The 23923-nt window shown below is 43.2% G+C and overlaps 3 protein-coding genes across 3 annotated transcripts; all 3 read right to left on the bottom strand.

Moving 5' to 3' along the window:
- Window positions 1–3126: 3126 nt before the first annotated feature.
- On the bottom strand, window positions 3127–15046 carry LOC139384518 (transaldolase-like). The gene is made up of 8 exons (XM_071129348.1): window positions 14831–15046; window positions 10308–10431; window positions 7907–8014; window positions 7354–7485; window positions 6929–7104; window positions 6548–6745; window positions 3823–3968; window positions 3127–3576 (listed from the first exon to the last, which is right to left on the bottom strand). The coding sequence occupies exons 1-8, from the start codon at window positions 14928–14930 to the stop codon at window positions 3544–3546; spliced, it is 1017 nt and encodes a 338-aa protein (XP_070985449.1). The 5' UTR covers window positions 14931–15046; the 3' UTR covers window positions 3127–3543.
- Window positions 15047–15671: 625 nt separating this feature from the next.
- LOC139384516 (zinc finger protein 664-like) lies at window positions 15672–18015 on the bottom strand. Its single transcript, XM_071129346.1, has 2 exons — window positions 17715–18015; window positions 15672–17416 (listed from the first exon to the last, which is right to left on the bottom strand). Exons 1-2 carry the CDS (start codon window positions 17908–17910, stop codon window positions 16590–16592), a joined length of 1023 nt encoding a protein of 340 aa, XP_070985447.1. The 5' UTR covers window positions 17911–18015; the 3' UTR covers window positions 15672–16589.
- A 2221-nt stretch (window positions 18016–20236) lies between these two features.
- Window positions 20237–22794, bottom strand: LOC139384514 (oocyte zinc finger protein XlCOF22-like). Its single transcript, XM_071129345.1, has 2 exons — window positions 22432–22794; window positions 20237–21641 (listed from the first exon to the last, which is right to left on the bottom strand). Exons 1-2 carry the CDS (start codon window positions 22739–22741, stop codon window positions 20479–20481), a joined length of 1473 nt encoding a protein of 490 aa, XP_070985446.1. The 5' UTR covers window positions 22742–22794; the 3' UTR covers window positions 20237–20478.
- Window positions 22795–23923: the final 1129 nt, after the last annotated feature.

Raw genomic sequence — 23923 nt, 5'->3', positions numbered from 1 at the left:
GGACAACAACCAAGTTAGTTAAATAGACCCCCTGAATTGACCCATTTTGCATGAACTCTTGACTCATCACGCTGCTGTTTATTATCTATCCTGTTGCCTAGTTACTTTATTCATACCAATATGTACATATTTATATTTTGTATGTATTAGTGATCCCCATTAGTTCCTGCCAAGGCAGCAGCTACTCTTCCTGGGGTTTATTATGGATCCCCATTAGTTCCTGCCAAGGCAGCAGCTACTCTTCTTGGGGTCCAAACACATTAAGACACTTACATTACATATAAAACAAAAGATAAAACAGTACATCATATAACATTATTACACCACTACATATCTACAATACAAAATGTATATACCACCATACAACAATATTACAACGTACGTGTGTGTAGAGTGTGTGCTAGCGTTTGTGTGTTTATGCGAGTGTCTGTACCTTTGTGTGTGTCTCTTCACAGTCTCCGCTGTTCCATCAGCTGTATTTTTATCTGATTTTTAAATCTGATTCTACTGCTGGCAACAGTTACCTGCTGTCGAATAGAGTTCCATGTAGTCATGGCTCTATGTAGTACTGTGCGCCTCCCATAGTCTATTCTGGACTTGGGGACTGTGAAGAGACCTCTGATTCTACCTTGATGTTGGAGGCTTCCATTAAAGAACACACTCTGTGTTCTGTTAGACAGGTAAATCTTTATCCACAATATAGCAGGGGGTGTAAAGTCATAACACATACGTTTTTTTTCCAGCAGCAGACTATGATCGATAATGTCAAAAGCTGAATGTCCTTTCCTATAAGTGTGCTGAAAGTCTGTTATCAATTTGGTTATTGTAAAATATCATTGGATCTGGTCAAACACAATTTTTTCCAAAAGTTTACCAATGTTTGGTAACAGGCTGATTGGCCAGCTATTTGAGCAAGTAAAGTGGGCTTTACTATTCTTAGGTAGTGGAATGACTATTGCTTCTCTCCAGGCCTGAGGGCACACACTTCCTAGTAGGCATATCTACCTCAAATCCCTGCACATCGACTCAGTACTTACCCCATGTAAATAGCCAAGTTCTAATTACTCATGTATTTATTCCTTGTTTTTATTTTTCTATTATTTCTCTATGTTTCTCTCTGCGTTGTTAGGAAGGTCCCGTAAGTAAGCATTTCACTTTTAGTCCACACTAGTTTATGAAGCACGTGACAAATAACATTTGATTTAAACAGTCTGAGTAAGGAAATAAATGACCTGTTAGACACCACTTCAAGGGACTTGAGGGTAAGTTGGTAAAGATACATTGAATTAGGGCGTCTCAGAGAAGGAGTGCTGGTCTAGGATCAGATCCCCATCTTATTTATTATGAACTAAAGCCAAGATCAGACGGCTATTCTACAAAGGAGGATCAATAAGTTCGCCAGCTAAATTGCCTAAATATTCTGAAATAACTTGACATTTTTTTGTAAGATAAGCTTCAAATGGGCATGGACTAATTAACATAAAACATTTAAGTTTAGCATAAAAATCTATAGTTATGTCTAGTTGTTGATCAAAGTTAGCTGCTTAACTCATTGATTCTGTTTTGTAGTATACCTCTCAGGTCTCCTACTTCAGGAGGCTTTGTGAATACGGGCCCAGGTTGAAGGTCAGTGTGTGCAGGCTTTTGTTCCAGCACAACTAACATACCTGACAACCACCAGGCCCTGAACTATGTCAGCTGACCAGAAAAAAATTCAGCACTGCAACAATGACCGGAGAGAACATTATGTTACTGAAGGAAACAAACTCTACTTCCCTTAGAGGCAATTGCTACATCAAATTTTGTACTTCATTGTTGAATATTACTTAAATGCATCATGTTAGTTCAGTCTTACTCCATCAGAACCAATAAGCTTGTTTTACCACTTTATTTCTAAAAAGTGAATTTAAACACTAGCTTCATAACATAATTTTATATCATAGCTGGTCAGTCTTCGCACTCTCAGCCATCTATGAATTTGAGTTAGTCAGTCCCATCCCTCAGCCATTTACCAAATCAGTGGTGGGGTGGCAACTTTGTTAATGTTTGAAATGCATATTTCCCCCTCTAAAAAGCTCATACCATTGACCCTCCACCCCTTTCCTAAACACCAGGACGTGTTAGAATGTGTGGAACCCAGATGTTTTGACCATCGGTCTATGCCAAGTATGAAGAAACTTCACAGGCTGCGTTTACACCGGCAGCCCAATTCAGATCTTTTGCTAATTATTTTATTTCTACCACCCCATAGCAGATGTGATATGGGGTCACAACTTAGTGGGCAGTCAGCAAAACAAATCACAAGTGGGTTCTCAGGTTCAGTGTAAACACAGCCATAGCAGCTCAAATCCCATCACAACCAAAAAGTATACTCATGTTTGTCAGAGGCCCAGCCTCATGACCCCAAAAAATGCATTGATTTAAAAGTTTAGGAATCTCTTCCCTCCAATACCAACCTTAATCACTCAACCAAGGGTCTCTTGGTGTTCAGACGGACAGCTGTCTGCGAGTTGAGTGGTCCGATAGGAAGTTCAGGCTGCATCTCAGCTTTCACATTACCTAGTACGTTGCTGGGAACGCACTTGAATGAAAGATGCTAAACTGGCTGGACCAGTGGCTCTGACTAAGAGGAAACGGTATGACTAAATTACAATGAGTGACGGATTTTTAGCACAAACTGAAACTAAGCCAAGTAAATGGCATTTTTTTTGTTAATTATGGCTTAAGCAATTGGACCACACCTCACTTGGATATCCAGCAGGACAGAACAAATGGTTTGAGGAGTAACATTATGGACTGATTTCTAGACAGAAGTAAAGAATACTTCAGATACTACAGTAATTGTTTACTTACCTTAAAGAAAAAAAGGTTGTATATGGCCAGTGACTGCAATCCACACTAAGTTAAACTAGCCACTACCAACAAATATTAGCATATTTGAACCAAATCCCATGTTACTCAACCACCCACATTTAGCATGTTTTTAGTTTCATGCCCAAAGCATCTCTTAATGGGGAGTTTTATGCAACGTCAACAAGTGAGCCAGAGAAAGAATTAAAACAAAGAAGCTTCATGAACTGTTATACCCACTCCTGGCTTAATGAAACATTCAGGACAGAACACAGGTTCACTGAGGAAAGAGTTTAATTTGTGAAACTATCATATCATTTTCCTGAGGAATGTTCATAATTGTTACAGTTTGAAGTAGTTTTTCTAGAACACTTAAGGGCTGATGAGTAAAGAGACTGGGCCGAGCCTGACCGTTGTGTGTTTGTTCCTCTGACCAAATCTACAGTGCTGAAAGTAACAAAAACAGCATTGCATCAGTGCTGGATTCACAATTGAAATCAATCTCTGCATTGAGTAAAGACAAATACAGTAAATGAGAGTCAATCCAGGCCTATAGTGGCAAGTCATTCATGTTGAGGGGGTCCCACTTTGGGGTCAGGGGAGGTGGGAGAGTTGGTCCCTTGGGGCCCCAGTGGTGGTTGTTGCACAACAGTCATCGTTTCCTGCTGGGAGGGTTGAACATCTGGTCCCTCTTTACTGTCCGTTCTTCACATTCAGCATCTTCTCCTGTGGAGGGAAACAACAATATGAACGGAAACAAAGGCAAGGGAACTTAATTGTCGACGTGTCACCTGCAGGACACCATGTCCAGCATTACTTTGTTCCAAACAAGTCTTAAAAAACGTTAAGATCAGTCAATAGTTCTTGCTGTTCCTACATGGACTTTCCACATGTGCGCCAGACTCCACCTCCTGCTACTTTACAGGTCATTCAGAAATATTTACTACATCAGCGCTCCCGTCACGGTCTCACCTTGATCATGGTCTCCAGCTTGATGGCGTCGGCAGCGAACTTGCGGATGCCGTCAGAGAGCTTCTCCACGGCCATGCGGTCCTCGTTGTGTTGCCAGCGGAATTCTTTCTCATCCAGGTGAACCTTCTCCAAATCACAGGCCTTGGCTAAACAGGGGACAAAGAAAAGAGATGTAATGAATTGCCATTAGTTGAATTCATCCTTGGTCCAATGGGATTACGTAGTCCATCCCCAGGCCTTTGAAGGACTGGTAGTATGGCTGCAATCTACCAGAATGCTTACGGCATATGGTTTTACTTAGAGAGGAGCTCATTATCCCCTCAATGGTTTCAAGTGTATAACGAAGGAAACAATGTATGCACTGGGATGCAGGATAAATACCCCTTTAATGCAGACCTGGCCCAGGGCATCAATTTAAGAAGCCTCAAAAGAAAAGACAGGAGTTTCTACATACATTTTTTAAATTTGACATTTATTTAACTAGGCAAGTCAGATTTGTACCTTGTCAGCTCGGGGATTTGAACTTGCAACCTTCCGAATACTAGCCCAACGCTCTAGCCACTAGGCTACCCTGCCGCCCCCCCCAAAAAATTAATTTGTTTCGCTCTGTACGTTTGAAATACAGCCATTGTTGCCCGAGGTTCAAATTGAGACTAACAAAATGGTTGAGACATTCCTACTCATAAGAGACTGCATAACCAATGTTGAAGGGGCCTCAGCAAGTTCTCCTTAGGAGGGGTTTAACAAAAACTTGGTCTTTGACCTGCTAGTGTGTAACAGTAACTTACCTCAAGGGGTCACCCAAGTAGACCTACTTCACCAGCTTTCCTCGAACTGCATGACAGTTCGCACCAATTCAAATTGTTCTTAAAATAAGGTTTAATTGAACAAAACTCAAGTTTTAAAAGTAGCCAAAATATTTGGCTTGAATTAGTGCTTATTCATACAGTACATGGTTACCCTCTGCTTTCTGAGGAAACATTGTGTCTGGTGCATGACACCCACATCCCTCCCATCAGCCCCTTGTTCCCGTCTGACGCTTTGAGCAGGTTAACATTCAAAACAAAGCTGGAGTGTGAGAACGCAGATTAGTCACAGCATTGTGTAGGAGTCCTGAAGATACAATCTAGAGTTAAAGTATAAGGGAAGATCGCTTCTTTCATGTGCTTAGATAACATGTAACCCTCTGTCACAACCATGATAAATCATTGATAGTAAATTTACTGCATCACTGAACCCATATGATGCAGTGAGAGTTCCATTAGAATATGAACCAATGTTATTACGACACCTGCATGGACCAGACCTGAGATGAAACGCCATTTTAAACACTTCAAATACTTTTAGAGTTCACACTAGACTGTCTGGGGTGCAATATGTTCAGGGTTTGCATTTAACACTATTCTATTGGTTCATTAAGCCAGACAAACACCGGTAACATATTGGAAACCAGGCCTGACATCTACACAAAAATCTGTGCCCAAGAAAGCAAAGATGCCTAAATGACTACCGCCCAGTAGCACTCACATCAGTAGCCATGAAGTACTTTGAAAAGGCCAGTCATCCCAGGAACCCTAGACCAGGGATGGGCAAACATAGGCCTGAGGGCCACATCAGGATTTTGAATTTGAGGGCCGCCTTTTGGGGGACCAATGGTCTGTTAAAAACCTATTTGTGGGGGCCTCCCGAGTGGCGCAGCAGTCTAAGGCACTGCGTTGCAGGGCTCGAGGCGTCACTACAGCCCTGGGTTCGATCCCAAGCCCTGTCACAGGTGGCCGTCACTGGAGACCCATGAGGCAGCGCACAATTGTCAGGTCAAGATTCCCTTGTCCCATCATGCTCTAGCGACTCGTGGCAGGCTGGACGCATGCACGCTGACAGTCACCAGGTGTACGGCGTTTCCTCTGACACATTGCTGCGGCTGGCTTTGGTTCAAGAAGCAGTGTGGCTTGGCCGGGTCGAGTTTGAGGACGCACGGCTCTCAACTGTCGCCTCTTGAGTCCGTACGGGAGATGCAGTGATGGGACAAGACCAACTACCAATTGGATACCACAAAATTGGGGAAACGGGGTCATATTTATAAAAAAATATTTTTTAAATCTCACGGGCCAGATTGAGATGCCTGGGGCCTGCACTTTGCCCCAGACCCACTCCAATTCACATACCACCAACAGATGATGCAAGCTATTGCACTCCACACTGTCCTTGCAAAACCTGGTCAAAAGGACCACCTACAAAGCTAAGGACCCTGGGACAAAACACCTCCCTCTGCAACTGGATCCTGGACCTCCAGGTGGCAATGGTAGGCAACACATCTGCCACACTGATCCCCAGTGGTGCGTGCTCAGTCCCCTCCTGTACTCCCATGACTGCTTGGCCAAGCACAACGCCAACACCAGCCTTAAGTTTACAGAGGTCAGAGACTGGCCGTGTGGTGCCAGGACAACAACCTCTCCCTCAACGTGCTCAAGACAAAGGATATGATTGTGGATGACAGGAAAGAGGCCCGAGAACACCCCCATTCTCATCGACGGGGCTGTAGGTGAGCAGGTTAAGAATGTCATGGTCCTTGGTGTCCACAGCACCAAATTATCATGGTCCAGACACCAAGACAGTTGAGGGCCCGACCCCCCCCCCCCCCCCCCCCCCCCATTCTCAACTGTTCCAGGGAGGGGCAGTGAGGTCATACTAGTATCCTGTAGGGGGTAGCAATGAGTCCTGTTACCTTTCTGAACCGTGAGCATTGGTGTGACTGTGCTGTGGTCTTTGCTCAGCTCTCCCAGTAGGCCGGGGGAAATGGTAAGCAGGTCACAGCCGGCCAAGGCCTTGACCTCCCCGGTGTTCCTGAATGAAGCTCCCATCACCACCGTGGTATAGTCATACTTCTTGTAGTGGTTGTAGATCTTGGTCACACTGATCACACCTGAGGGAAGAGAACAAAATAATGTTTATGCCTAATAAAGCCACTCCAGTGCAGTAATGAAGTCAATACACCCGTGTCGCCAAGCATCTTATTTATACTCGTAAGGTCTGGGACTGTTGAGGCCAACCTAAAGTTTAGAAGCTAACACTCATGCTATCAAATGGTGGATCAGTCAGCCCATACCTGGGTCCTCATGGGCCTCGTAGCTCTTCTGGGCAGTGTTCTCCTTGTACCAGTCCATGATACGGCCCACAAAGGGTGAGATGAGGGTGACTTTGGCCTCGGCGCAGGCCACTGCCTGGGCGAAGGAGAACAGCAAGGTCATGTTGCAGTGGACCCCATGCTTCTCCTCCAGCTCCCTGCAGGTACACACATTGACAGACACATTAAAGGACAGTTAACAGCAGAGCTTCACTGTGCTTCCATGGCTGTCAAAGCCAACATTTTAGATTAAAATGATTTCTAGATTGGAGGTAAATTGTTTAACCCTTTGCATCAAATTACAGTTTTGGCAAAACAAACAGCATGTTTTGAAAATATTATACTATACTGTGACAAAATGCCTCTAAGGTAGATGACTCATGTCCTTCCCTCCCCATCTCACACACCTGCCAGCCTGGATGCCTTCCCATGTTGAGGAGAGCTTGATGAGAACACGGTCCTTCTTGATACCAGCCTCTTCGTACAAGGCAATGAGCCCCAGGGCCCGAGACACCATCTCATCCTTATCGTACGAAAGCCTAATGTCAAGTGGAAGAGGTTGAGTTAGTCGATCTAAATATTAAACGCTTACTATTTGGAAGAGCCGTTTTATGTGGACTCCATACCAGTCATTTGAGTCTGAGGCTCTGCTGTGAACGTGAAAGACTTTGTTCAGTGAGAGTCAACTTAAAGGATCAATTTGCTACCCTGATCTATAAAGGCTCCAGGTTGCATTTGAGGCACCAAGTCCATTCAGCTACTTTGTGGAATCAAGTGTCTTTTTACCTGTAATTTCATTTGAAACATTCCCCTCCCCATAGCCATTATCAATTCCTATGTTCAGACATTTATATTGAAAATGTATGAGTGGGTGTTATTCTGATAACTGGTGTCGACAGATACAAAGCACGTCATGAGCGACTTATGTAGGCCCGAGCGGCGCAGGAGGCTTTCCTGTACCTGGCGTCTACCTCCGTGGAGACCCTGCCTGGGATCTTCTTCAGGATCTCCAGGCCGAAGCTCACAAAAAGCTTGTCCATGGTGTTGGTGACCTGCTCCTCCTCAGATCTGATGAGACACAGGAACAGGATACTGGTGAGGTGCAATACCTCAAGCATATCAAACATGTGGTCATAGCTTTCAGCAGTAGACTAAGGATTTATTAACTAAGTAATCACTTGGAGTACACCAGACATTGAGTTGCACCCCCACCTCCTTTAACCAGTCTGCTCCCCATCTACACTGATTTTATTTAACTAGGTAGGCAAGTTGAGAACAAGTTCTCATTTACAACTGCGACCTGGCCAAGAAAGCAAAGCAGTTCGACAGAGTTACACATGGATTAAAACATACAGTAGCAAAATAAGTCGGTGCGCAAATGAGGTGAGATAAGGGAGGTAAAGGCAATAAATAGGCCATGGTGGCAAAGTAAATACAATATAGCAATTAAAACACTGGAATGGTAGATGACAGTAGATGTGTGCAAAGTAGAAATACTGGGGTGCAAAATAAATACAGTAGGGGAAGTGGTAGTTGTTTAAGCTATTTACAGATGGGCTATGTGCAGTGATGAGAGCTGCTCTGACAGTTGGTGCTTAAAGCTAGTGAGGGAGATAGGAGTCTCCAGCTTCAGAGATTTCCCAGTTCATTCCAGTCATTGGCAGCAGAGAACTGGAAGGAGAGGCAGCCAGAGGAGGAATTGGTTTTGCGGGTGACAAGTGAGATATACCTGCTGGACCGCGTGCTACCGGTGGGTGCAGCCATGGTGACCAGCGAGCAGAGATAAGGCGGGACTTAACCTAGCAGGGTCTTGTAGATGACCTGGAGCCAGTGCGTTTGGCGACAAGTATGAAGTGAGGGCCAGCCAACGAGAGCGTACAGGTCGCAGTGGTGGTTAGTATATGGGGCTTGTGACAAAACGGATGGCACTGTGATAGACTGCATCCAATTTGTTGAGTAGGGTGTTGGAGGCTATTTTGTAAATGACAGCGCCAAAGTCGAGGATCGGTAAGATGGACAGTTTTATGAAGGTATGTTTGGCAGCATGAGTGAAGGATGCTTTGTTGCGAAATAAGCCAAATCTAGATTTAACTTTGGATTGGAGATGCTTAATGTGAGTCTGGAAGGAGAGTTTAGTCTATCCAGACACCTAGGTATTTGTAGTTCTCCACATATTCTAAGTCAGAACCATCCAGAGTAGTGATGCTGGACAGGCGGGTAGCATACAGTTGAAGAGCATGCATTTAGTTTTACTTGTATTTAAGCAGTTGGAGGCCACAGAAGGAGAGCATGGCATTAAAACTCGTTTGGAGGGTTGTTGAGTGTCCAAAGGGCCAGAAGTATACAGAATGGTGTCATCTGCATAGAGGTGGATCAGTGACTCACCAGCAGCAAGAGCGATATATACAGAGAAGAGTCGGCCCAAGAACTGAACCGTGGCACCCCATAGAGACTGCCAGAGACCCAGACAACAGGCTTTAAGATTTGACACTGAACTCTGTCGGATTGAAGTGGATTTAACAAGTGACAACATGGGCTCACAGCTTTCACCTGGTCAGTCACATGGAACAAGCAGGTGTTGTTAATGTGCATATTTAAGCAGTAAGAGGTATGGTATATGGCCAAAATCCACCACAGCTAAGGGCTGTTCTAATGCACAACACAAGTGTCTGTATACAAACCTTAGCATATTGGCCACATAACAAATCAAGGTGCCTTATTGCGATTAAACTTAAAGTAATCAGAGCAGTAAAAAAATAAAGTTTATACCGGTGGTAGTCAGGTCAACAGCCGTGGAATATCTATCAGCATTCAGGGCTCAAACTACCCAGTTTATTAAGTGCTGTAATAAACTTTAAATGTTCATTCACTTTCCAGTATTCATGTTCTCACCTCAATCCTACTCAATGCATTCGATTTGGCACTGATTATTCTCTAAAGTGCACTAGAGGCTTGGAAATAAAACATTCTAAACAAGGCAAATAATGAATAGGAAAGCCAAAACTGATGTCTTCAGATTTACTTTAGTGGCTTGGAAATATTTGTTCTTTAGACTAAATGATAGGCGCCAGTTGCAAATGCACACTTCAAAGTTGTCAGTCACCAAAACAATGTTCATAACGGGGCGAAGCGACCGTGAAACACATGTAGTTTGCAGGCATGTGCGAGGCAAGGCAGACTGATCAGCACCCTCAGGGCACCTGCATTGTCAACACTTATCTTGAGCAAAGGGAAAACGCCTGGTTCTTTGTTCACACACAAAATGTAGAAGCAGTGCAGAGTTGCAATATGATTACATGAGCTTATTTCACCAATCATTGAAACGGTAGGGGTTGTAAAGTGTTCAGAGTGCCCATCTTACCCGCCCTTGGCGATGCCGTATTTGATGGCCTGGTCGACCAGATGCTGGTAGGCGGCCATCTTGGCAGCAGCCAGGATGAGGGAGGGGTTGGTGGTGGCATCCTGGGGCTTGTACTCTTCAATGGCTGTTCAGAGAAGTGGGAGAGAGACAAGTTAAGAACAGCTCACAACACTAGGTGTTCATAGCCACACTAGACCTACGCATGAAAAATGAGAAGGTGGCCATAGTACTGTTTGTCCATTGAGACACCGTAGCCAGTACACTTCCTCAAAATAATCAGAATGAAAGTGAAAAACATTAAATGACAGATTTCTTAGTGATGTTTCTGCCAAGGAGATCTCATACAATTTTACATTAACTGCTTGGTGCAGTATTTCAAAGAAAGTGTCACTTGTTGAACAAACTTTGAAGAAACACCACTGTTGACCAATCACCTACAAGTGGGCGTAGACTTCTGCTCCAAACTTCAGCTTGCCGCCAGAAGAGTCAAAAAATGAACAAAAACATAATGCAGGAACTCAACCGAACTGTTTCGTCTGGGAAGCCTGCGGACGCCTTCAGTCCCAAGGTACATACAAGCCTTCATAGGACACAACTTCATTCACCAATCTTATCCTGAGATGTGTAGCTGTGAAATAACTCAGTAAAAGGTCTATGCAGATATTGCTTATGCCCATTTTGAATAGTCACTTATACAGGAGAGAGAACTAGAGAACTCTGGATGGGTCAAGAAGCACTGGTCTCAAACAGTGACCTCTACTGTAGATACAAGCCAACAGCAGTTTCCTCAACTAAAGCAGAACATTGTACCTGCAACACTGCAGTAGAAGAATGACACCCAATGTTCAAATTAAACAGTCAAGGTTAATCCCTTTAGCCTGTGAGGTAGCCTAGTAGTGAAGCATCCTAGGTGAAGGTCTAATACAGAGTGCGACATTGTGGTAAATTTGAATGAAAAAACAAAGTACTTTACCTTTATTTAATTAGGCAAGTTAATTAAGAACAAATTCTTATTTTCCAATGACGGCCTAGGAACAGTGGGTTAACTAGCTTGTCAGCTCGGGGATTCGATCTTGCAACCTTTCGGTTACTAGTCCAACGTGCTAACCACTAGGCTACACCAATTGTTTTGCTTTTCCTACTTTACACTGGAGGGCCTTTACTATAGCCTTGTTAGCCTACGGTCAGGGTACTCGCCAGTTACAGTTTTGATTAGTATACTGCCATCGTTGTGATATGCCATGTCAGCTACACTGAGGGAGGCCTGTGGCGATGGGCTTTAGACCAGCTGGCCAAGCTTCTGCCACTGACAGGGAGTAGGCAACACAATGAAGCACAAAGGCCCCCTGTGTTTCTCTGAAAACAACTAACATTCTAGGCTCTCACCATCTCATTCTGGTCAAAAACCCTACTCTTTTAGCCAGTCCTTATGGCTGGATCTGTCACATGCAGCGATTTGCAATCCATTCCCACCCATGTTATCACCATTATGTATTACTGGCAGTGATTAAACAATCCAAAATAGCATATCCAAACAAGCCGTTTGTGAATGAACAGTACAAACTTCTGGTAGCTGAATTATCTGTTGGAGGTCTTTGGAGAAAGATTGGATAACCAGGCAGTTAGAAAATATTGTCTTTGTGGAAAAACATGCAGACAATTATCCACATCAAGAGCTTTGGATTCACTTTATCAAGACAGATTGTGTAGCTGTTCAATGAGAGCTTGAGGCATACCCCAGGGGGTCAGATATGTGGATTAAGCCTACACTTCAAATACCTGGTAGTTATATAGAATGTATGTATTAAGACACACCCAATTAGAAACCAAAGTTCCTGTACTTTTCACTACAGTTCAATGATTATGTGCCACATCTGCAATTACCACAGTGCAGTAACCACACTGAGTTAAGAGTGTGCCGTAACCACACTGAGTTAGAGTGTGCCGTAACCACACTGAGTTAGAGTGTGCAGTAACCACACTGAGTTAGAGTGTGCAGTAACCACACTGAGTTAGAGTGTGCAGTAACCACACTGAGTTAGAGTGTGCAGTAACCACACTGAGTTAGAGTGTGCAGTAACCACACTGAGTTAGAGTGCAGTAACCACACTGAGTTAGAGTGCAGTAACCACACTGAGTTAGAGTGCAGTAACCACACTGAGTTAGTGTGCAGTAACCACACTGAGTTAGTGTGCAGTAACCACACTGAGTTAGAGTGCAGTAACCACACTGAGTTAGAGTGCAGTAACCACTGAGTTAGAGTGCAGTAACCACACTGAGTTAGTGTGCAGTAACCACACTGAGTTTACAAAAGTAGTTAGAGTAACATGGCATGTTAAAAGGGCAACTTCAGGCTAAAGTGTTCCTGCAATTTGTATACTACTTCCCATTTGTTATGCACACCAGATGACTGCCATGCATAAACACTAATGACCATGTGTTTCCCACATGGTTCAGGACGAGTCCAGGGTTGCACTTTTAACCAAGCACTGACAAATTTCACAGGAACAAAACAAAAAAAAGGGTTGCTCAGTTTGAACAGGCATGTGCTTGCAACCAGTCAATATTTGACAGATGACAGGTTTCACAACATGTAAGGATAGGTAGATGCCATGTGTGTTCCTTTGAGAAAAGTTATGAGGCACTTTTCATTTGTTGTTTATTTTAGTAATTCTCATAGCAGAAACCCTCATGTCTGTTGGTGAGGTCTTTTCTTGAAGGAATAAGGCTTAGCTAAAATCAGTCCAGCCATGTAAGCCTACACAGAGACCAACCCTAAAGATAAGATACACTAACCACCCCCATTTGAACAAAGACAGCAACTGGCAAGATAAAGCATGTTCTGTGCCAATGTAATCTGATGCATTTATTCCATTGAAAGATATTAAATGTACACCCTCCCCATCATTGGGATAACTGAGGAATTGTACAACTTACTGAGCTGTTCACCATTCTGCATGCCAGCAAAATATTGTCAATGAGGCCACACTTAAGCCATCACGAGCCAGATACGTTCAGTTATTTAAGCTAAATTAGACAATGTATTAGGCTTTGCAATATGGACAAACATCCAAATGATACACTATGCCAGATAAGAGTTTCTAATTGAACTTGATCAAGTTTGAAAGTGACTGTTGCCATTTTAATCCTACTGGACATGACCCACTGGTAAAATGACTGTAGCACCATACAATACTAACTGATGTGGTTTAACTGTCCTTCAGTATTGCAGTCAGGGTTTCACAGTCTTCAAACCAGTTGACCAATGAATGCACTGCATCGCACAAGAGTTGGCCAGTGAGGTCCTTTCACAATGGGATTTGGTCAAGCGCACCCTTTCACAACATGGCAGCGGGCCTATGGGTACATCGAGGTTCCTTTCACCACAGTCTAAAAACTGAACTGCTGAGGCATGAAGCAAGGTCACAGATAACTTGGTCAATCTTCAGAATCGTAGGCCATTTGAGTGACTGGTCCTATAGACACATTCTTCAGGTCCCTGCAACAGTATTTTCTATAGAGAGCCAAAACATTTGAAAATAACCCTGTCCTAAAGACAAGTTGCTCTCGTCCAATGGAGAACGATACTTGCTCTCACGCCTCGTACTGCTACTTGAATTGACCAATAGAATGACTTGTCGGGGAATTCAGGGAACAAAACCTGTGAAGCTCCAACACCCCTTCACTTATCCCGAGAAGAAACATTATGTGTAGACTGAAGCAGCATGTCATCAAAGCCTATCCACTTAGTGTGCTCCATTTCAGCCTGGTTAACATTACCCTGTGGCAGGTAAACCGTTTCTGTCTTGTCATCCTGACTTGCAGTGCAAGCATGAGGAAATGTTTGGTTTACACCACAATGGATTACATCATTCCTACTTCCTTATTCAAACGGAAGAGGAACCAGTTCTCTGAATCTGGGAGACAGTAATGTCAGTCGAGGGCAGTGAACATGACATTTGTATAAATCATATATAGCTAACCAACTACGCTGAACGGTCTTTTAGGTTGTCTTCTGCATTTAGTGTCATTTAACTAAACCCCATTAGTGTCACGTGGGAGAACCAATGTTGAGTAGTTGGGCGTGACAGCGTTAACGTGCGTGCCCTGACAGGAGTAAGTCATTGTTTTAAAATTGCAATTCCTGTTTGATAGCTCACAACGTCTAAATTAGACAACACCTGAAAATAGAAACGCATAACTATATAGTTCCCATAGTTAATTAACATTAGCGACCAAGTTGCAATGCATGGAACGTGCAAGAGCGGTGGTCATAACTAGCTAACGTTAGCCACAAGTGCAGTAAGTTAATTATTAGCCAAACATGATACGACAGCTAGCTAGCAACATTAATTTAAAAGCTAAAAACATAGAAGTTTATCGGAATTAATATTCGAGCAGACTACGATAAGTAGATAACGCAGCTATAAACCTTGCAACATGTTACATCAATGTGTTCTAGAGAATGCCTGCCTAGCCTTGGCTAGTAACGTTAGTGTATAGCGGTCAATCCAATCTGTTACCGTTGAAGTCTCCGGTGTCCGCCACGACCACCGTGTGTTTCTTCAGCTGCTCCAACGCCGACTCCATCTTTCGCCGTTTGTCTGGTGACACACTAGACATGATGAAGGGAAACAAGAGAGCTTTTATATTCACAAAGCACGTGAGACAGACGGAATTTTGGATCGACGAAAGCGCGGTGTGGACGGCGGCGCTCCGGAGCTGGAGAGACAGGGGCGCGCACGTTGGCTGTTTGAAATCGGTTTGAAGCAACAAGTTGCTCTCGTCCAATGGAGAACGATACTTGCTCTCACGCCTCGTACTGCTACTTGAATTGACCAATAGAATGACTTGTCGGGGAAGTAGTTCATAGACTTCTTGTGCATATTTAAGGTGCATGCATCAGGTGTTGTACACAGTATGTCTTTTTTCATTGCTCTGATTATGAAAACATACTAAAAGCAAAGACACTCAAAGGAAAATACCAAGATTGTTGGTTGTGTCAAGAGGTTGTAGGCTCATGCACTTCATATTTGAATAGATTAATATAATGTAGTACAAAGTCCATCTGTAATAGATAACGATATAATCTGTAATGAATTAACAAAATCTTACCTACATAACTTGATAAACTACATATTAGTTTACAATATTTAGCTGAGCTGAAGAACTCATGACACTGTTGAACAAGTCAGCCACGCACAGAAGTAATGGGGAACATTCAGTTTGACTATAAAATTCAAGTATGGAATGCAATTATCTACTTTATCTACGTAAATCATACATGATAAAGTGGGTTACATAAACAAATGAAAAAGCTAACATTTATAATAAAGATAACAATAATAAAAAACAACATAACTATTTTGCCTTGATAGATGTCTTTGTGTATGTATATTCAGGGTACATACAGGATATGACAAACAGTGTGTTGGACAGTATGTCCCTTTAGTTCATTGCTCTGATTAACAACCTAACATTAGGCCTGGCAAAACATCTCAAAGGAAAATACCAGGGTCCGTTTTCCGAATACAGGTTAAACCTAGTCCTGGATTCAAAATCATTCTTGTTGAAGAGATTGTTGAAAGTATGTTATGATCCAGGACTAGGCATAATCTGGATCTGTAAAAACAACCCCAAGAGTTTGGTCACATGGCAATGAGTTAGTTGCAGGCTTCTGCACTTGCTTTAGCGAGGGATTTGGGACGGTTCCAGAATTGGGCAGCAGGTAGCCTCGGGGTTACAGTGTTGGGCCAGCAACTGAAAGGTCACTGGGTTGAATCCCGGAGCCGACAAGGTGAAAGAAATCTGTTGCTGGGCCCTTGAGCAAGGTGCTTAACCCAATTGCCCCAGGGGAGCTGGACAATGGTGACCCTGGCCGTGACCCCACTCACTGAGGGTGTCTTAGGGGCAGTTGGGATATGCAACAAACACGTTTCTATTACACACTTGTGTGCAACAGGACAGATAAAACCCCCCCCAAAAAGTATTATTATTTAATTCTATCAATGTTGGCACAGAGTTTGAAAGCCCCCAGTATATCCACTTTAATGTCAAGTAACAACAATACATGATGATTGTCATCTGGTAGATCTTGGTGTTAGAGCAGTGTCCTGAAAGAAAGCAACTGTTCTGTAGAAGAGATTGACAACACACAAAATTGCATGAATGAATGACAGCGATAGTCAGAGAAATTGTCTAAGGCACACGCAGATGGTACCAAGGTAAGATATGTCCTGTGCTGTTTGTCATTATCACATAAACGAACAGGAGTCCCTAAGGCTAGCAGGGATCTGGGCTTTCCTCACTGCTCTGCAATTGAACCTTCTTATGAACAGTCCTCATATGTTTCTTCAAGGTTGTCATCTGACTGAAGCATTTTCCGCAACTGTCACACCTAAAAGGCTTTTCTCCCGTGTGAATGCGCTGGTGGCGTTTTAGGTCACTTACTGAAATAAAGCCCTTCTCACAGTCGGCACACCGATAGGGTCTTTCCCCTGTGTGTACCCTCATATGCTCATTCAGTCGGTTTCGCCTGAAGCTTTTGCCACAAACGCTGCACTGGTACGGTTTCTCTCCTGTGTGAGTCCTCATGTGTGTGCCCAGATCCCCCTTGCGGCTGAAGCACTTACCACATTCTTTGCACCAATGTGGCCTCTCCCCTGTGTGAATTCTCTGATGTGTTTTTAAATGGTTGTTATTAGTAAACCTTTTCCTGCACACAGGGCACTTGTATGGTCTATCACCTGTGTGAGCCACCATTGGTGCTCTCAGCTCACTGGTTATCCCAGTGTCAAGAGGACTTTGTCCTTTCTTTGCCTGTGTATGTTTTGACTTTGACATGGTCTGAGAGTTACTGGTTGATTCTGATGCCCCGTAGTCCTCTCCATCATGATTGGTTTTGATCGGTTCTGTTGAGTTGGTGGGAAGAGAGTCCCTCTTGCTGTTCTTCCCAATTTGGTAAAGGTATGAGCTCTGGGGTGAGTCCTGATCACTGGCACTTTCCACACAGGGGGGAATGAATATGGTCTCTGTGTCCTCTTGATCACTCCACTCCTGCTTAGAGGGAACCTCCTCTCCAGAGACAGAGACAGTGAGCTGCTGGGGGTCTGAAAGGAAAGATGGGGAAGTTACTTACCATTGAGATATATCAACACACTTCAGTTTTACTTCTTCCCCTTAGCTCGCAACACATTTACAGACTAGACTTACAATAACATTATAGAGTGCAGTGAGAAGTGATCGCTATCTAATTCCGATGCCTGATTAGCTAGCTAATAACAATCGAGGTTCAGCACAGTTCAGCAGTCATTAACTAGTCCTATGGTTGTCACAGTTGTCTAACTAGCTAGATAATAATCGTAATAATGTTTACAGAACCATAGGTTGCTGATTCGTCTTACACACCTGGTATTTGTGATTCTCTATCAGGTTTGAAACCGAAATCTAGCAACAGCCTCCGTAGATGGTCGTTCTCCACTTTTGATCTGGAGACTTCTTCCTGGTACGCTGTTATAGTCTTCTCCACTGCCCCGAATATATCCACAGCCGCCGCAGTTAATCGGGCAGTAAGAAACGCATTCAACGAATGTAGTTTAGACATTTTAGGTTTAATAAAGTAATAACATTGAGCCACGACAAAGATTAGGGATATATGTGTTGAACAGGACTAGGACGTAAACAGAGAAAAGTAAGAACATTTTGTCGTAAAAAAGTCGTAAACACTGCCTCTGTTTTTTCATGGTTCATTTATTGGCTGAACGTCGTAACCGACATTGCACTGCCACCTGCTGTACTGGAGTAATAGCCGTTGTTCTTATAGCTCAGTGCACATAGAAAGGACAGGGCAGAATGGGTATGGATGGATTGATTACATTTAGCACAGTGATGCTTCATATATGCATCAGCAACTGCTATTGAAGTCACTGAAACCCTTAACAAAGAGTTGCAGTCTGTTTTGGAACGGGTGGCCAGTAATAAACTGGTCCTGAACATCTCTAAAACCAAGAGCATTGTATTTGGTACAAATCATTCCCTAAGTTCTAGACCTCAGCTGAATCTGGTAATGAATGGTGTGGCTGTTGAACAAGTTGAGGAGACTAAATTATTTGGTGCTGGCTAAGAGTTGAGGAGACTAAATTATTTGGTGCTGGCTAAGAGTTGAGGAGACTAAATTATTTGGTGCTGGCTAAGAGTTGAGGAGACTAAATTATTTGGTGCTGGCTAAGAGTTGAGGAGACTAAATTATTTGGTGCTGGCTAAGAGTTGAGGAGACTACATTATTTGGTGCTGGCTAAGAGTTGAGGAGACTAAATTATTTGGTGCTGGCTAAGAGTTGAGGAGACTACATTATTTGGTGCTGGCTAAGAGTTGAGGAGACTACATTATTTGGTGCTGGCTAAGAGTTGAGGAGACTACATTATTTGGTGCTGGCTAAGAGTTGAGGAGACTAAATTATTTGGTGCTGGCTAAGAGTTGAGGAGAGACTGACTGCATCACTTCTTCTTTTTATAAGAAACATTCATGTGTTGTAAATTCAAATTTGTTTGCATAGTCAACACACACACACACACACACACACACACACACACACACACACACACACACACACACACACACACACACCACCAGGGGTCTTTTCACAGTCCCCAAATCCAGAACAAATTCAAGAAAGCGTACAGTATTATATAGAGACATTATTGCATGGAACTCCCTTCCATTTCATATAGCTCAAATGAACAGCAAACATGGTTTTAAAAAACGGATAGAGCAACACCTCACGGTACAACGCCTCTCTCCTATTTGACCTAGATAGTTTCTATGTATTGATATGTAGGCTACGTGTGCCATTTTTAAATTGATATAGTTCTGGCCTTGTCTATTAGTGTTCTGTATTATGTCATGTTTTGTGTGGACCCCAGGAAGAGTAGCTGCTGCTTTCACAACAGCTAATGTGGATTCTAATAAAATACTGTGTACCATAACTCTCCTCGGGACCCACAAACTTTTCACTATTTTGTTGTAGCTGGGAACTAGTTCACCTGATTCACCTATTCAAGGGCTTGATAATGAATCATTATTTTTTTGGGGGGTGATATATTTGTCCTGACATTTTTTGTTGTTGCATATCCCAAATCCCCCTGAGACACCCGCAGGGAGGGGGGGTCATGAACAGGGTAACCGTTGTACAGCACCCCTGGAGCAGTTAGGGTTAAGTGCCTTGCTCAACGGCAGAGCAACACATTTTTCACCTAATTAATTAACAAGTTGAATCAGGGGCGCTAACTCTGGAACACATCAAATAACTGGAATGACTGGGGGTCGCCGAGGAGAAGTTTGAGATCTGCTGATTTAGCAGACACTCTTATCCAGATCGACTTACAGGAGCGATTAGTGTTAAGTGCTTTGCTCAAGGGCATGTCTACAGATGTTTCACCTAGTCTGATCGGGGATTCAAACCAGCAACCTTTCAGTTACTGACACAACGCTCTTAACCGCTAGGCTACCTGACGCCCTGAATCATGATCACATTTCATGAACGGTCACTTTTCTACCACGTTTCTATCTACCACGTTTCCATCTACCACGTTTTCATCTACCACATTGTCATCTACTACGTTGCCATCTACCACGTTGCCATCTACCACGTTTCCATCTACCACGTTTCCATTTACCACATTTCCATCTACCTGAGCAGAGTTTTGATGTTAATCAAGACATATTTAATAAACAATGAGCCCTGCAACAAATATCCTTGGAGTGCACATAGTTTACAAAAGTGGAGAACCTCCCTCTCTGCTCCCAAGTCGACAGACAGTCATTCATAAAACTAAAACATGTTTCAGATGTCCTGAGTAAGATTCTACCAGAGGGACTCAGGGTGTTAGAAATGCAGTCTTTGTGCTATATAGAAACAGCAGCAATGTGAGTTTCCATGTTGATCATTTTTTTATTGATACCAACAGAAAGCACCAACAACGGCTGAAAGGTACAGACAGATAAAGGTTAACTTTGAGATGAAAGTTACAAATGGGCCATGTATAAAAATAAGTGAATAAAAATGAACATTGAATGTGAACATTGAAACATCTAAACAATATTGCTGAAACATGCATTGCGCTACACAGATTTCCCCCTGTGTATGTCCCATCTTGAGTTCTCACATCTTCTCTCATGGAACAGCAATTGCCGCAGATGTGTGTGTCATCATGTGTTTCTTCAGGGTTACATTGAGCCTAAAGCATTCGCCGCAATCATGACATCGATACGGTTTCTCTCCCGTGTGAGTCCTCATGTGCTCTGTCACTTTTTCCTTTCGGTTGAAGCACTTCCCACAATCTTGGCACTGATGCTGTTTGCCTCCTGTGTGAACTTCCTGCATGTGGCGACTTAGATTTAGAACACCTAGTCCACACACAGCGCACCTGCACAACAGCTTATTCCCCGTGTGACTCGCCATATGCGCTCTCAGGTTTCCTTGCAGTGCGTAGCATTTGCCACATTGCATACAGCTGTATGGTTTTGCTCCACTGTGGGATGTCATATGGTCTGTCAGGTGCTCCTTCCGCGTGTAGCATTTCCCACATACGTTGCATTGATGTGGTCTCTCTCCTGTGTGGAGCTTCTTGTGACGACTTAAGTGACTTGGAAATGTAAAGCATCTGGCACAGAAAGGGCACTTGTGTGGCTTCTCCCCTGTGTGTGTCCTCATGTGAAGTATCAGTCTCGTGTTTAGACCGAATCGTTTGCCACATTCATGGCAGCAGAACGATTTCTCCCCTGTGTGAGTTAGCATATGCATCGTTAGGCTATTCTTGCGGTTGAAGCATTTACCACAGTCTTTGCACTCGTATGGTTTCTCACCTGTGTGAGTTCTCTTGTGTATTTCCAAATGACAAGGTCTGTCATAGGTTGCCGTGCACTCGGTACAACTGTAGAGCCTCTTCCTTGTGTGAAGCCTCAATGGCGCTTTCAACTCACTGGTTGTCTTGCCCTCGGTGCAGATATAAGATCTTTGTCCTTTCTTTAACCGTGTTCTCTTCATTTTGAGAGGCTTTAATTGTGTGAGGGGAGTGTCACTGGTAGATTCTGATATTTTGTTGTCCTCTCCATCTGGATTTGTTTGGATCGGTTCTGCTACAATGGTGGGAAGGGAGTTCTTCAGAGTTTGGTAAAGTCGTGAGCACTCGGGTGAGTCCTGATCACTGTTGCTTTCCACACAGGGGGAAATGAATATGGACTCGATGATCTCTTGATCGCTCCACTCCTCCTCACAGCGCTGCTGCTCAGGGGGAACCTCATCTCCAGAAACAGTGAGAGTGAGCTGCGGGGGGTCTGGAAAGAAAGATATGAAATAACTTTCAAGAAAAATCTATACATTTCAATAAATAATCGCCCTCTGTGACCTGAGACTGTAATGACATAATTTATTAGCTAATGTTAGCATAATTTACATACATAGCGTTATATAGGTGCTTTTATTAAGGCTGGTGTATTTGAGCCAGGTGCCCCATTCAAGTCCCACGGTAAAGTCGGCACAAAACAAAAGTGATTAATTAGCACACGTAGAGTAGGATTCTGTGTTTTCACATGCAAACGTGATTGCTTTTGATAAAAACACTTAATCTGCCTTCCAAACTAGATTGAAAAGCCTAACATATTTAATGGAACAGAGATGGTGTATGTTTCCGGACGATGCACCATGCTGGCTTGTCGACAACATGACCGAGCGGCGCAGATGACTGTTCCATTTGAAAAGGGTGCTCCCTCCCTTACCACTTTCGCCTGTTCACATCACGGGCCATAGACCGGTGCCCCGGCTCAGCATAATCGAATCCGCTCAATGAGTGACGTATTTAAAGGGCAGTGACCCTGCTGACAGCGTTCCCAAACCCATAACGTAGCAGGCATAAAATAAACGAAATCCCATACAGTACACACATTTAAAAAAATGTCAGTGGATTCAAACGTGAGCTTATCCGAGGTGTCGCTCGACGACAATTGCATTGGAGCTGCGATTGGTTGCCAAATAGTCGGTGGCGGGGCTTAACGAAGGGTCAACACTAGTGTGTAAATACACCAGTGTTGCCAAAAGCAGCTAATGGCAAGCTTGTTGATAGTTTACCTGCTTTGTGTAATTTTACATCGGGATTAAAAACCGAATCCAGCAGCCTCTGCAGGCGTTGAGTCTCCTCCTTTAAACGAGAGATCTCATCCTGGTACTCGGCAAACGCTTTTTCCACTGCCACGGATATCTCTACGGCCACTGTTGTTAATCGGTCGGAGAAAAACGCTTGCAACAACTGTAACTTGGACATTTTCTGTGGAATGACTGTCGACGGAGATTCGTTCATGCAACACTTCCTAAGAGGAACTGCGTCTAGATCCACAGAGTAAGAGCTGACTGTGTTCATTGCCTGAATAGAGCAAAACATACATTGTGCTACCGCCACCTGGTGCTTGTACTGGAGGAGCGCACGTGAACCAACCCAACTCTGTGTTCAAACATCATTTAAACAAATAGAGTTCAGTCTGAGTCGCCATGTCCGAGGTTTTTCTGGTTTGGGCTACAATTATGGACATTTTCGGGAATTTGAATCTGGATTGGCTATCCCCGACCTCAGATCAATTGAAAAGTATATGTATTGATTTTAATCTGACTCAATTGATCTCAAAACCCACACAGCTAAATGTGAAAAACCCTGTTAACTCTTAATTGATTGATTTCATTCTTACAAATAACCCCCACAAATATTTGTCTCGTAGAGTATTTGCATATGATCTCAGTGATCTTTGTCCCATAGTATGTATTAGTATACGAAACAGATGAACATACTAATCCTTGTTAAATTAAGAAGATAAATTGCAAAAAGTTTTCTAATCAAGTTCTTTTTAATGACATGTTCTACTCTGATTGAGCCACCGTCCCCTGTATTCCTGACCTTGAGTTGGCTCTAGAAAATGTGTCCTCCATATTTACTCCTCTGGCAGATAACCACGTCTCTTTTAAACAATTCAGAGTCAAAGATAGATCGAACCCTTGGTTTTCTTCGGAATTATCTTGAGTTTATTCAGAAGAGAAATAATGCCTGGGCTAAAGCAAGAGGAACTGACTCTGGTGGACTGGCAATCTTTCAGACAATTGAGAAACTGATGTACTATCTTGATGAAGACAGCTAAATCAACCGACAGCTTTTCAAGCTCTATCTCAACATTTTAGAAAACAGTAAATCCACTGAAGCGTACACATTCCTCTTCTTTCCTGCCTATGAATGCAGGTAAAACGAAGTATATGTTGTTCTCTAGAGCGCATAAAAATACGTCTGATTTAAGCACATGTACTTTGGATGGTGTCCACATTGATTGTGTCCGTGCTTACAAATATATGGGCATCTGGATAGATGAAAAGCTGTCTATTTAAAAAGCATATTGATGAGTTAGTTAATAAACTGAGTATAAAAATGTGATTCTTCTATAGAAATATAGGTCTTGCCTCTCGCTAAATAGTAGAAAGCAGATTATTCAGTTAACGTTCCTATCGGCCTAGATTATGGCGACATCATCTATATGAATGCGGCTGCCAATTCATTAAAGCCGTTAGATTTGATTTATTATTT

The sequence above is a fragment of the Oncorhynchus clarkii genome, chromosome 26 (assembly GCF_045791955.1).
Source record: "Oncorhynchus clarkii lewisi isolate Uvic-CL-2024 chromosome 26, UVic_Ocla_1.0, whole genome shotgun sequence".
In the NCBI taxonomy this organism is placed as follows: domain Eukaryota; kingdom Metazoa; phylum Chordata; class Actinopteri; order Salmoniformes; family Salmonidae; genus Oncorhynchus; species Oncorhynchus clarkii.
Note: the sequence above shows the minus strand (reverse complement) of the source record. Positions and strands in the feature narration are given on the sequence as shown.